The 12,809-nt window shown below is 44.4% G+C and overlaps 1 protein-coding gene across 2 annotated transcripts in view; it reads left to right on the top strand.

Moving 5' to 3' along the window:
* LOC126175954 (spindle assembly abnormal protein 6 homolog) overlaps positions 1-12,809 on the top strand; it is a 144,287-nt gene that overhangs the window by 91,418 nt on the left and 40,060 nt on the right. For both annotated transcript variants that reach the window (XM_049923041.1, XM_049923040.1), the window contains exon 6: positions 9,260-9,354. In XM_049923041.1, coding sequence (XP_049778998.1) covers positions 9,260-9,354 — 95 coding nt within the window. The remainder of the gene's footprint in view (positions 1-9,259; positions 9,355-12,809) is intronic.

The following is a 12,809-nucleotide window of genomic DNA, read 5'->3' as shown; positions in this document are numbered from 1 at the left end:
CGCATATACACAGACACAAGCAGACATTTGTAAAGGCAAAGAGTTTGGGCAGAGATGTCAGTCGAGGCGGAAGAACAGAGGCAAAGATGTTGTTGAAAGACACGTGAGGCATGAGCGGCGGCAAATTGAAATTAGAAATTAGCGGAGATTGAGGCCTGGCGCATAGTGAGAAGAGAGGATATGCTGAAGGGCAAGTTCCCATCTCCGGAGTTCTGACAGGTTGGTGTTAGTGGGAAGTATCCAGATAACCCGGACGGTGTAACACTGTGCCAAGATGTGCTGGCCGTGCACCAAGGCATGTTTAGCCACAGGGTGATCCTCATTACCAACAAACACTGTCTGCCCGTGTCCATTCATGCAAATGGACAGTTTGTTGCTGGTCATTCCCACATAGAACGCTTCACAGTGTAGGCAGGTCAGTTGGTAAATCACGTGGGTGCTTTCACATGTGGCTCTGCCTTTGATTGTGTACACCTTCTGGGTTACAGGACTGGAATAGGTGGTGGTGGGAGGGTGCATGGGACAGGTTTTACACCGGGGGCCAGAGGGTAGGGAAGGTGGTTTGGGGATATCATAGGGATGAACTAAGAGGTTACGAAGGTTAGGTGGACGGCGGAAAGACACTCTAGGTGGAGTGGGGAGGATTTCATGAAGGATGGATCTCATTTCAGGGCAGGATTTGAGGAAGTCGTATCCCTGCTGGAGAGCCACATTCAGAATCTGATCCAGTCCCGGAAAGTATCCTGTCACAAGTGGGGCACTTTTGGGGTTCTTCTGTGGAAGGTTCCGGGTTTGAGGAGATGAGGAAGTGGCTCTGGTTATTTGCTTCTGTACCAGGTCAGGAGGGTAGTTACGGGATGCAAAAGCTGTTTTCAGGTTGTTGGTGTAATGGTTCAAGGATTCCGGACTGGAGCAGATTCGTTTGCCATGAAGACCTAGGCTGTAGGGAAGGGACTGTTTGATGTGGAATGGGTGGCAGCTGTCATAATGGAGGTACTGTTGTTTGTTGGTGGGTTTGATGTGGACGGACGTGTGAAGCTGACCATTGGACAGGTGGAGGTCAACGTCAAGGAAAGTGGCATGGGATTTAGAGTAGGACCAGGTGAATCTGATGGAACCAAAGGAGTTGAGGTTGGAGAGGAAATTCTGGAGTTGTTCTTCACTGTGAGTCCAGATCATGAAAATGTCATCAATAAATCTGTACCAAACTTTGGGTTGGCAGGCCTGGGTAACCAAGAAGGCTTCCTCTAAGCGACCCATGAATAGGTTGGCGTACGAGGCGGCCATCCTGGTATCCATGGCTGTTCCCTTTAATTGTTGGTATGTCTGGCCTTCGAAAGTGAAGAAGTTGTGGGTCAGGATGAAGCTAGCTAAGGTAATGAGGAAAGAGGTTTTAGGTAGGGTGGCAGGTGATCGGCGTGAAAGGAAGTGCTCCATTGCAGCGAGGCCCTGGACATGCTGAATATTTGTGTATAAGGAAGTGGCATCAATGGTTACAAGGATGGTTTCCGGGGGTAACAGACTGGGTAGGGATTCCAGGCTTTCGAGAAAGTGGTTGGAGTCTTTGATGAAGGATGGGAGACTACATGTAATGGGTTGAAGGTGTTGATCTACGTAGGCAGAGATGCGTTCTGTGGGGGCTTGGTAACCAGCTACAATGGGACGCCTGGGATGATTGGGTTTGTGAATTTTAGGAAGAAGGTAGAAGGTAAGGGTGTGGGGTGTTGGTGGGGTCAGGAGGTTGATGGAGTCAGGTGAAAGGTTTTGTAGGGGGCCGAAGGTTCTGAGGATTCCTTGGAGCTCTGCCTGGACATCAGGAATGGGATTATCTTGGCAGGTTTTAACGTAATTATTTCTTCATCAGACAATTGTTAGCCTCATTTCCATAATCTGCCACCACCAAACCACTCCTTTTAATACATCCTCACGTAGTTTTTTCGAAATTTTCCCGAATTTCTCCACCCTTTAACGTGTTTTGACGGCAACACAACCACCTAACCTTTATGCACATCATTATCTACCTACACAAGTTCACCACAGGATCAACATAGCCCAGCTCTAACCAACCCTTTTTCGCCTTTTTCACACCAGATCTCCATTTGCTTTCTAGTTCATTTCAGCCTCGTGTTACACTTTCCACCTTCTAGTATCATGTCACCCTCACAACACCTCCACAACGACCCCATTAAGTTTTATTTATATTCCCTCCGCAAACATGCCTTCGCCCTAGCCAGATTACACTCTCATATTTTATTTTCTCAGGCTTGTCTGACATTTGGCATCACCCCCAAAGGCCTCACACTTAAAGTTCACATCTCTGGCTGCAACCCTTCTTTCCATCAGTCCCTATACCAGTTCCAAACTGAACAATCCATTGCCCTCACCCACCTAATCCTTCACCTACACATCCACTCAGCCAATCAACACACCCATCAACTCCTATCCTTAATAAAAGTCCTCAATCTTTCCTCTCCCACATCCACAGCGACTGTTCAGAGCATCCTCCTACAGGCCAACCGCAAATTAGAACAGCATGCCACCCTCCACCTTAAAAAACTCTCCAATCTCCTGGTTTCCCACCTCCGGAAAGGCAACTCACTCACCCTTCACAACCTTTCCAGCAAACCTCAACCTCCTCTCATTGCACACAAACCCAGTCTCTCCCATCTACTCAATCTCCCACTTCCAGCTCCACTCCCTCCAAAACCTCAAAATTCCAATCAACACAATCTGGAACCACAACACCCCAATTCAGTAGTTAACCTTTCCTCCAAACCTCTCTCCCAATCCGAAACCTCTGTCCTATCCAAAGGCCTCACCTTCAGCCCCACTCCCAGATTTAACCAAACAGCCCTCGTCAAAGATTTACTGTCCTACACCCGTACTCTCTGCTGGAAATATCACTTTGCCACGAATAAAAATGATCCTAATCCTACTCATATTGATCCAACTCCCGAAGACACTATTGAAATTGAACCATGCCTGGAACAGTTCCGTCCTCCGTCACAGCGGGACCCACCTCCTCTTCCTCAAAATCACCCTCTCCTAACCTTCCAGGAATTTCTGACTTCCAGCCTTGCCTCTCAATCCTTCTTAAAAAACCTTAATCCTACTCCCAACATCACCACTACTGAAGCCCAGGCTGTCCGTGATCTGAAAGCTGACCAATCCATCGTCATTCTTCCGGCGGACAAGGGTTCCACGACTGTGGTACTTGATCGTCGGGAGTATGTGGCTGACGGACTGCGTCAGCTTTTAGACTACACTACTTACAAAGTTTGCCAAGGTAATCCCATTCCTGATGTCCAGGCGGAGCTCCAAGGAATCCTCAGAACCTTAGGCCCCCTACAAAACCTTTCACCTAACTCCATCAACCTCCTGACCCCACCAACACCATGCACCCCTACCTTCTACCTTCTTCCTAAAATTCACAAACCCAATCATCCCGACCGTCCCATTGTAGCTGGTTACCAAGCCCCCACAGAACGCATCTCTGCCTACGTAGATCAACACCTTCAACCCATTACATGCAGTCTCCCATCCTTCATCAAAGACTCCAACCACTTTCTCGAACGCCTGGAATCCCTACCCAGTCTGTTACCCCCGGAAACCATCTTTGTAACCATTGATTGCACTTCCTTATACACAAATATTCAGCATGTCCAGGGCCTCGCTGCAGTGGAGCACTTCCTTTCACGCCGATCACCTGCCACCCTACTTAAAACATCTTTCCTCATTACCTTAGCCAGCTTCATCCTGACCCACAACTTCTTCACTTTCAAAGGCCAGACATATCAACAATTAAAGGGAACAGCCATGGGTACCAGGATGGCCCCCTCGTATGCCAACCTATTCATGGGTCGCTTAGAGGAAGCCTTCTTGGTTACCCAGGCCTGCCAATCCAAAGTTTGGTACAGATTTATTGATGACATTTTCATGATCTGGACTCACAGTGAAGAACAACTCCAGAATTTCCTCTCCAACTTCAACTCCTTTGGTTCCATCAGATTCACCTGGTCCTACTCTAAATCCCATGCCACTTTCCTTGACGTTGACCTCCTTCTGTCCAATGGCCAGCTTCACACGTCCGTCCACATCAAACCCACCAACAAACAACAGTACCTCCATTATGACAGCTGCCACCCATTCCACATCAAACGGTCCCTTCCCTACAGCCTAGGTCTTCATGGCAAACGAATCTGCTCCAGTCCGGAACCTTGAACCATTACAACAACCACCTGAAAACAGCTTTTGCATCCCGTAACTACCCTCCCGACCTGGTACAGAAGCAAATAACCAGAGCCACTTCCTCATCTCCTCAAACCCGGAACCTTCCACAGAAGAACCCCAAAAGTGCTCCACTTGTGACAGGATACTTTCCGGGACTGGATCAGATTCTGAATGTGGCTCTCCAGCAGGGATACGACTTCCTCAAATCCTGCCCTGAAATGAGATCCATCCTTCATGAAATCCTCCCCACTCCACCTAGAGTGTCTTTCCACCATCCACCTAACCTTCGTAACCTCTTAGTTCATCCCTATGATATCCCCAAACCACCTTCCCTACCCTCTGGCTCCTACCCTTGTAACCGTCCCCGGTGTAAAACCTGTCCCATGCACCCTCCCACCACCACCTATTCCAGTCCTGTAACCCGGAAGGTGTACATGATCAAAGGCAGAGCCACGTGTGAAAGCACGTTCTATGTGGGAATGACCAGCAACAAACTGTCCATTTGCATGAATGGACACTGGCAGACAGTGTTTGTTGGTAATGAGGATCACCCTGTGGCTAAACATGCCTTGGTGCACGGCCAGCACATCTTGGCACAGTGTTACACCGTCCGGGTTATCTGGATACTTCCCACTAACACCAACCTGTCAGAACTCCAGAGATGGGAACTTGCCCTTCAGCATATCCTCTGTTCTCGCTATGCGCCAGGCCTCAATCTCCGCTAATTTCTAATTTCAATTTGCCTCCGCTCGTACCTCACATGTCTTTCAACAACATCTTTGCCTCTGTGCTTCCGCCTCGACTGACATCTCTGCCCAAACTCTTTGCCTTTACAAATGTCTGCTTGTGTCTGTGTATATGCGGATGGATATGTGTGTGTGTGCGCGAGTGTATACCTGTCCTTTTTTCTCCCTAAGGTAAGTCTTTCCGCTCCCGGGATTGGAATGACTCCTTACCCTCTCCCTTAAAACCCAAATTCTTTCGTCTTTCCCTCTCCTTCCCTCTTTCCTGATGAGGCAACCGTTGGTTGCGAAAGCTTGAATTTTGTGTGTATGTTTGTGTTTGTTTGTGTGTCTATCTACCTACCAGCGCTTTTGTTTGGTAAGTCTCATCATCTTTCTTTTTAGATATATAAATATAACAGAGGGAAACATTCCACGTGTAAAATATATATCTAAAAAGATAGATGATGAGACTTACCAAACAAAACCGCTGGTAGGTCGATAGACACACAAACAAACACAAACATACACACAAAATTCTAGCTTTCGCAACAAACGGTTGCTTCGTCAGGAAAGAGGGAAGGAGAGGGAAAGACGAAAGGATTTGGGTTTTAAGGGAGAGGGTAAGGAGTCATTCCGATCCCGGGAGCGGAAAGACTTACCTTAGGGGTAAAAAAGGACAGGTATACACTCGCGCACACACACACATATCCATCCGCATATACACAGACACAAGCAGACATTTGTAAAGGCCTTTACAAATGTCTGCTTGTGTCTGTGTATATAACACAGGGTATTACAAAAAGGTACGGCCAAACTTTCAGGAAACATTCTTCACACACAAAGAAAGAAAATATGTTATGTGGACATGTGTCCGGAAACACTTACTTTCCATGTTAGAGCTCATTTTATTACTTCTCTTCAAATCACATTAATCATGGAACGAAAATACACAGCAACAGAACGTACCAGCGTGACTTCAAACACATTGTTACAGGAAATGTTCAAAATGTCCCCCGTTAGTGAGGATACATGCATCCACCCTCCGTCGCATGGAATCCCTGATGCGCTGATGCAGCCCTGGAGAATGGCATACCATTGCATCACAGCCGTCCACAACATGAGCACAATGAGTCTCTACATTTGGTACCGGGGAACAAGAAGAAGACGAAGACACTGGAAATTTGTTTGTTTCTAGAAGTGGACTGCAATTTTCTAGTGAACCACCAAAAGGTGGGCAGTGTCGACGTCACAACATTTTGAACGGAACACCTGGCCCAATGAATGATGGAAAACTGTCAAAACAATAACCGAGTCATTTTTATTATTCATCTCACCGAAAAGCGTGAACATCATTGTAGAAGAAATGAACAGGGAAGATAAATGAGTAATTTCTTTGTGGAATGCAGCTCATTCTTCGAAAACCACGTGGAGAGGGATAAATGCAACTGAAGTGTATGCTGTATTAGCAATGCTAATAGGAGCTGGTCGAACTGATGGACATTGCACAAGTGCTTCCGATCTGTGGGGAGGAAATGTTGCCTTTCGGGAACCATTCTTTTCTGCTGCCATGTCAAGAAACCAATTTTTGTCTATACTAAATTCTTGCAATTTGACAACAGAGACACAAGAGCACAGAGAATTGAAGAAACCAAGGACAAGCTACAAGCCATCAGGGCAGTGTTCGGCAAATTTCAATCTAACTTGTGCAAGAACTTCTATCCTTGTGAATACATGCCTATTGATGAACAATTAGCAATGTACCAAGGAAACTGCCCTTTTACGGTTTATATGAAGAGCAAGCCTGGCAAGTATGGCATTAAAATTTGGGTTTGTGCTGATGTGAAGACATCTTACTTATTATGGATCCAAATTTACACAGGGATGGTGGACACTACTTGGGAAGGGAATCAAGGACAGAGAGTTGTTTTGGATCTAATGGAACCATTTCTGAATAACGGTCATGGTGTACCAACTGATAATTTTTCACTAGTTTTCGTTTGGCTGCTGCTCTACTAAAATGAAACACAACATTGGTTGGTACCTTGCGTTCCAATAAGAAAGAGATTCTGAAGGAATTCTTGCAAACATAAAGAGAGATGTTCACTCTTCAATGTTTAGTTTCACAAGTGACTTGACCCTAGTTTTCTATGTTCCAACAAAGGGAAAGGCAGTAATACTACTCTCTGCTGAGCATTATGAGAGACAAGTGAGTGGTGAAGAAAGTGAACGCAAACCCGAAATCATACTGCACTACAACAAAACCAAAGGTGCTGTAGATAATGGGGACAAAATGACAAGAGAATACAGTTGTGTTAGAGGAACGAGGCGGTGGCCACTAGGAATCTTCATGGAAATGATAGATATTGCAGCACTGAATGCATATGTTCTGTACACTCAAAGATTTCCTGAATGGCAAAAGAATAACCGAAGCTGATGTAAACTCTTCATGACTGAACTGGCATTTGGACTCAGCAAAGGCAACATGGAAGAAAGAGCCAAAAATATCAACGGTCTTCATAAAGATGTACAAGATGCACTGAAAGCTTGTGGCATTGCAATTCCTATAGCAGTGATCCAGACCCAGTGTTCCAAGTTACCAACGTCACAACAATGTCAAGATTGCAAGAGAAACGAAGATCGGAAAACAAGATTCTGTTGTGTAATGTGCTAGAAACCTGTTTGTAATATACACAGAGAAGAAACTGTTATTGTGAAGTGCATGCAGTGCAAAAATGTACTTGACTGAAAAGTTAAAAAAAGTCTTGTGTTATTTTACTGCAGTGACTCTTTTGAAGTACATAGATTATTAATTTTCTGTTCGTTGAGTACTGAATTTAGTGAAAGATATAAAATTTTTTTTGTACTTTGTATCTGTGATCTGATTAAATACTTCTAATAACCTGAAAAGCTGTTTTTCAATACCAAATAAACCCATTCAATGGAAATAATGAAATCCGAGAACAAATATTACAATAAAACACAAAATTCTTTTGGGGTAGTCCAAATACCCCACTTGGTAGAATAGAGGTGTGAAAAAGCTTGGTAATGGGAGGGTTAAACAAGTTCACAAAGCTGATGTTTGGAATCTATAATACACATAATTCATCACTCCATTAATTCAGTAAAAATGGTGAGCTTTAAAATTGTCATCATTACACAGCACAGAAACATGCATATGTAGCTGCAATTCCCACACAGTTAGAATCATGGAGAACTAATGGAACTATTTAGTAACTTAATCACAAGACCTAGCAAAGCATACAAATGAATTAGTAACCTCTTATCAATGAACTTAACTGTAAATAGACCACATTCCTACTTCTCAAAATATGCAATACTTCTGCAGATCTAGTTCTCATAGGCTGAGGCAGTGTCATATCATGTTGTGGAGGTTTGTCTCACAGAGTGAGTACTACTGGTTAGAGCACACAAAGCAACCAGAAATAGCATTGTGAGAAACTATTGTAAAGAAAAAGAAAAAGAAGAAGAAGGAGAAGAAGAACCACTAATTAAACACAAAATGGACAACATACAAATGTAAAGATGGCAACACAAATAATTTCTACCTCTAGTTTTAATATGGCAGGTGATAATGTGCAATATTTTGGAGGTGTGTTGAATATGACAGTAAGAACAATGTTTTTGCAAACCATATTTTCTGAACTGGGGATTGGGGATGAGCCCAGATTTCGCCAAAAAAAGTGTGGAAAGCTGCCTAAAAACCACACTCAGGCTGGCTGATGTAGCGGACCCATGATTGTTAATGTGGATTGTGGCTTTGATCTGGTTCTGCCTCTTTGACCTCATAATGAATAGAATAACCTCTGTTATAATGAAAAAAATAATCTTGTCAAGATCTTTAGGCTGTGATAAAGCATTCTATTATTCGTGGGGGGAAAAAGCAATTGATGCTTTATCATGACGTAAAGATCTAGACAAAGGTTATTTTATTGATTATGAGGTCAAAGAGGCAGAACCAGATCAAATCCACATGTTGCATTAGCGATCATGGATCTGCTAAATTGGCCAGCCTAAGTGTGTTTCTTAGGCAGCTTTTCATACTTGTTTTGCCAAAAGCTGGTGTCGTCCCCAATTTTCAGTTCAGAAAATATGATGCTCAAGAGTTTCCTCCTTTAGGTTAAGTGACGACTGTGGTGACAGGAAGAATCTAGCCACAAAGTTAAAATAAATTTGCCAAACTGTGGAAACAGTAAACACTGGGAAAGATAGATTAACTTAATAAAATAAAATAAAGCAAAATTATTTATTGATTATTTCAAGATAATTTCTCTGCCTGTAAACAGGAGACAGAATGAGCAATGAGCTGATTCATGTTCGAGCACAGCTGAAGGCCTTGCAAGATGAGAAAAATGAGAAGATTAATCTTATCACACAAACAGTAAGAGTGCATATATAGTAGCAATAATAATAGCAATTAAAACAATTTCCATTTATAATTGATTTAATTTGTCCTTAAAAATATTTGCATGGATATGCTTTATATAGGGGAGCACAGACTGTGGCCTGCTGTTGATCTGGTAGCAGTCCTCCTCCCCCCACCCCCGGCGCCCCTCCCTCGTTTTTCATTCCCTGTTGGAAAGGAGATAATGTTTCTGTAAAAACACGTTGTTGTTGCCTTTGTTAAATAAAGTGAATATTTATGAAATAAATATGAACTAATTATGTAAGCTTCTCCCCCTCGCCCAGCCCTTAAGTAGTCATAGTGAGGGGTTTGAAGTCTGCAGTACTAACAAGTCTGTACATCCCAGCTTTGCATCATGTGCCACTCTATTAAAGAAATGTTGTCCAGCAACAAATGAACTGTGACCGTTTACTCTTTTGTTACTTGGTCACAGTGATTACTGAAGGCAAGACAATGTGTATGGTTTGATTAGTTCTGCGCACAAGCTGTGAAAATAAGTACATCTTTGAATCAGAGCTTGTTGACTGTATTTTCTAAAGAGGAGAACAGTCACTATTTATGCTGGACATTTCTTGATATCGCAACTGAAAATTGGAGATGGGAAGACATCATTTTCTCAGTGAGTGTCTGTGATCTTGAAGAGATAACTGAACATGGCTTCTGCAGGAATCAGTCACTTGATGTGAAACAGATTCTTCTTGGAGTTGTCTTGTGACAGCGAGAGCGAGAGCACCAGCAGCAGCACAGTACTGTTTGTATAAAGCGTTTATTTTGCATTTTGTTTACGACCTTCCACTAAGGAAGGGATTCTATTTGTGTTTATCTGCTCTGCATAGTAACTAACAGTTCTTGATAAAACTTTACGTAGTTTTCGTGTTAGATTTCTTAGTGTTTTCTTGATCGTTTAGAACAGAAAGCGCCCTAAAACCGTCATTTGTTTGTTTCGCGGCCGTATTCACTAGTCACTTGAATCAGCAGTTGTCTTGTGACAGCGAGAGCGAGAGCACCAGCAGCAGCACAGTACTGTTTGTATAAAGCGTTTATTTTGCATTTTGTTTACGACCTTCCACTAAGGAAGGGATTCTATTTGTGTTTATCTGCTCTGCATAGTAACTAACAGTTCTTGATAAAACTTTACGTAGTTTTCGTGTTAGATTTCTTAGTGTTTTCTTGATCGTTTAGAACAGAAAGCGCCCTAAAACCGTCTTTGTTTGTTTCGCGGCCGTTAGCCACTAGTCACTTGAATCAGCAGTTGTCTTGTGACAGCGAGAGCGAGAGCACCAGCAGCAGCACAGTACTGTTTGTATAAAGCGTTTTTGTACTTATTTGCTGCGCTTAGCTTTTAAATAGTTTTTCTGGGAAAACCTAGCGTAGTTTTTGCGTCTCGTATTTCAGTGAGTGTTTCTTGATTATCAGAGTAGCTCATCAGAAGATTATCTTGGGAATTTGTCACCGTATAGGGTAGGGTAAACAGTCATGTGTAGGGACTGTGGTTGTTGTGAGCGGACGCAAGGAGAATTGGCCACTCTTCGGGGGCAGGTGGAGGCTTTGTCTGTTAGGCTCATCGAGCTCGAGGCGCAGGCGTCGGCTCGTAGTGGCGTTGGGGCAACTGTGGTGAGACCTATGCCTACTTCGGTGGCCTTGGAATCACATGGAACCCCTGATGTCGCTGCGTCTTCCGGCAGTGAGCATCTTACCGGTCAGCCATCACTCCAGGGTGAATGGCGGACAGTGGTGGGCTCTCGCGTGCCTGGCCAAAAGGCGAAAGTGGGATCTGGCCGCGTGGCAGCTGCCTTACCCCTTTCCAACAGGTACGGGGTGCTTCCTAGTGGTGATGACATCGTTTCCGAGCCACCACAGGATGCCTCGCCTGTTGGGCCAGTGGCCGATTCTCCGGCAAGGTCCCGACAGTCACAGAGGGCGGGCCTATTAGTTATAGGGAGCTCCAACGTTAGGCGGGTTATGGAGCCCCTCAGGAAAATAGCGGGTAGGTCGGGGAAGAATGCCAGTGTGCACTCGGTGTGCTTGCCGGGGGGTCTCGTCCGTAATGTGGAGGAGGCCCTTCCGGCAGCTATTGAACGCACTGGGTGTGACCGGCTGCAGATAGTAGCACATGTCGGAACGAATGACGCCTGCCGCTTGGGTTCTGAGGCCATCCTTGGTTCCTTCCGGCGGCTGGCTGATTTGGTGAAGACAACCAGCATCGCACGCGGAGTGCAAGCTGAGCTTAATATCTGCAGCATAGTGCCCAGAGTCGATCGCGGTCCTCTGGTTTGGAGCCGTGTGGAGGGTCTAAACCAGAGGCTCAGACGACTCTGCGACTATAATGGTTGCAAATTCATCGACCTCCGTTATTGGGTGGAGAACTGTAGGGCCCCCCTAGACAGGTCAGGCGTGCACTACACACCGGAAGCAGCTACTAGGGTAGCAGAGTACGTGTGGCGTGCACACGGGGGTTTTTTAGGTTAGAGGGACCCCCCCTTGGGCGAAACGATAAAATACCTGACGGCTTACCAGAGAGGACATTATCATCGTTGATAAAGAACGTCCGTCCTCAGAGACCAAAAACAGGAAAAGTTAACGTAATATTGGTAAACTGCAGGAGTATCCAGGGCAAGGTTCCTGAATTAGTATCTCTTATTGAAGGAAATAGTGCGCATATAGTATTAGGAACGGAAAGTTGGTTAAAACCGGAAGTGAACAGTAACGAAATCCTAGACACAGAATGGAATATATACCGCAAGGATAGGATAAACGCCAATGGTGGAGGAGTATTTATAGCAGTAAAGAATTCAATAATATCCAGTGAAGTTATTAGCGAATGCGAATGTGAAATAATCTGGGTTAAGCTAAGTATCAAAGGTGGGTCAGATATGATAGTCGGATGCTTCTATAGACCACCTGCATCAGCAACCGTAGTAGTTGAGCGCCTCAGAGAGAACCTGCAGAACGTCGTGAAGAAGTTTCGTGATCATACTATTGTAATAGGGGGAGACTTCAATCTACCAGGTATAGAATGGGATAGTCACACAATCAGAACTGGAGCCAGGGACAGAGACTCTTGTGACATTATCCTGACTGCCTTGTCCGAGAATTACTTCGAGCAGATAGTTAGAGAACCAACTCGTGAAGCTAACGTTTTAGACCTCATAGCAACAAATAGACCGGAACTTTTCGACTCCGTGAATGTAGAAGAGGGTATCAGTGATCATAAGTCAGTGGTTGCATCAATGACTACAAGTGTAATAAGAAATGCCAAGAAAGGAAGGAAAATATATTTGCTTAACAAGAGTGATAGGGCACAAATCGCAGAATATCTGAGTGACCACCATCAAACGTTCATTTCTGAGGAAGAGGATGTGGAACAAAAATGGAAAAAATTCAGAAACATCGTCCAGTACGCCTTAGATAAGTTCGTACCGACTAAGGTC

The sequence above is a fragment of the Schistocerca cancellata genome, chromosome 3 (genome assembly GCF_023864275.1).
Source record: "Schistocerca cancellata isolate TAMUIC-IGC-003103 chromosome 3, iqSchCanc2.1, whole genome shotgun sequence".
Taxonomy (NCBI): Eukaryota; Metazoa; Arthropoda; class Insecta; order Orthoptera; family Acrididae; genus Schistocerca; species Schistocerca cancellata.
This window is presented reverse-complemented; position numbering and strand designations above follow the sequence as displayed.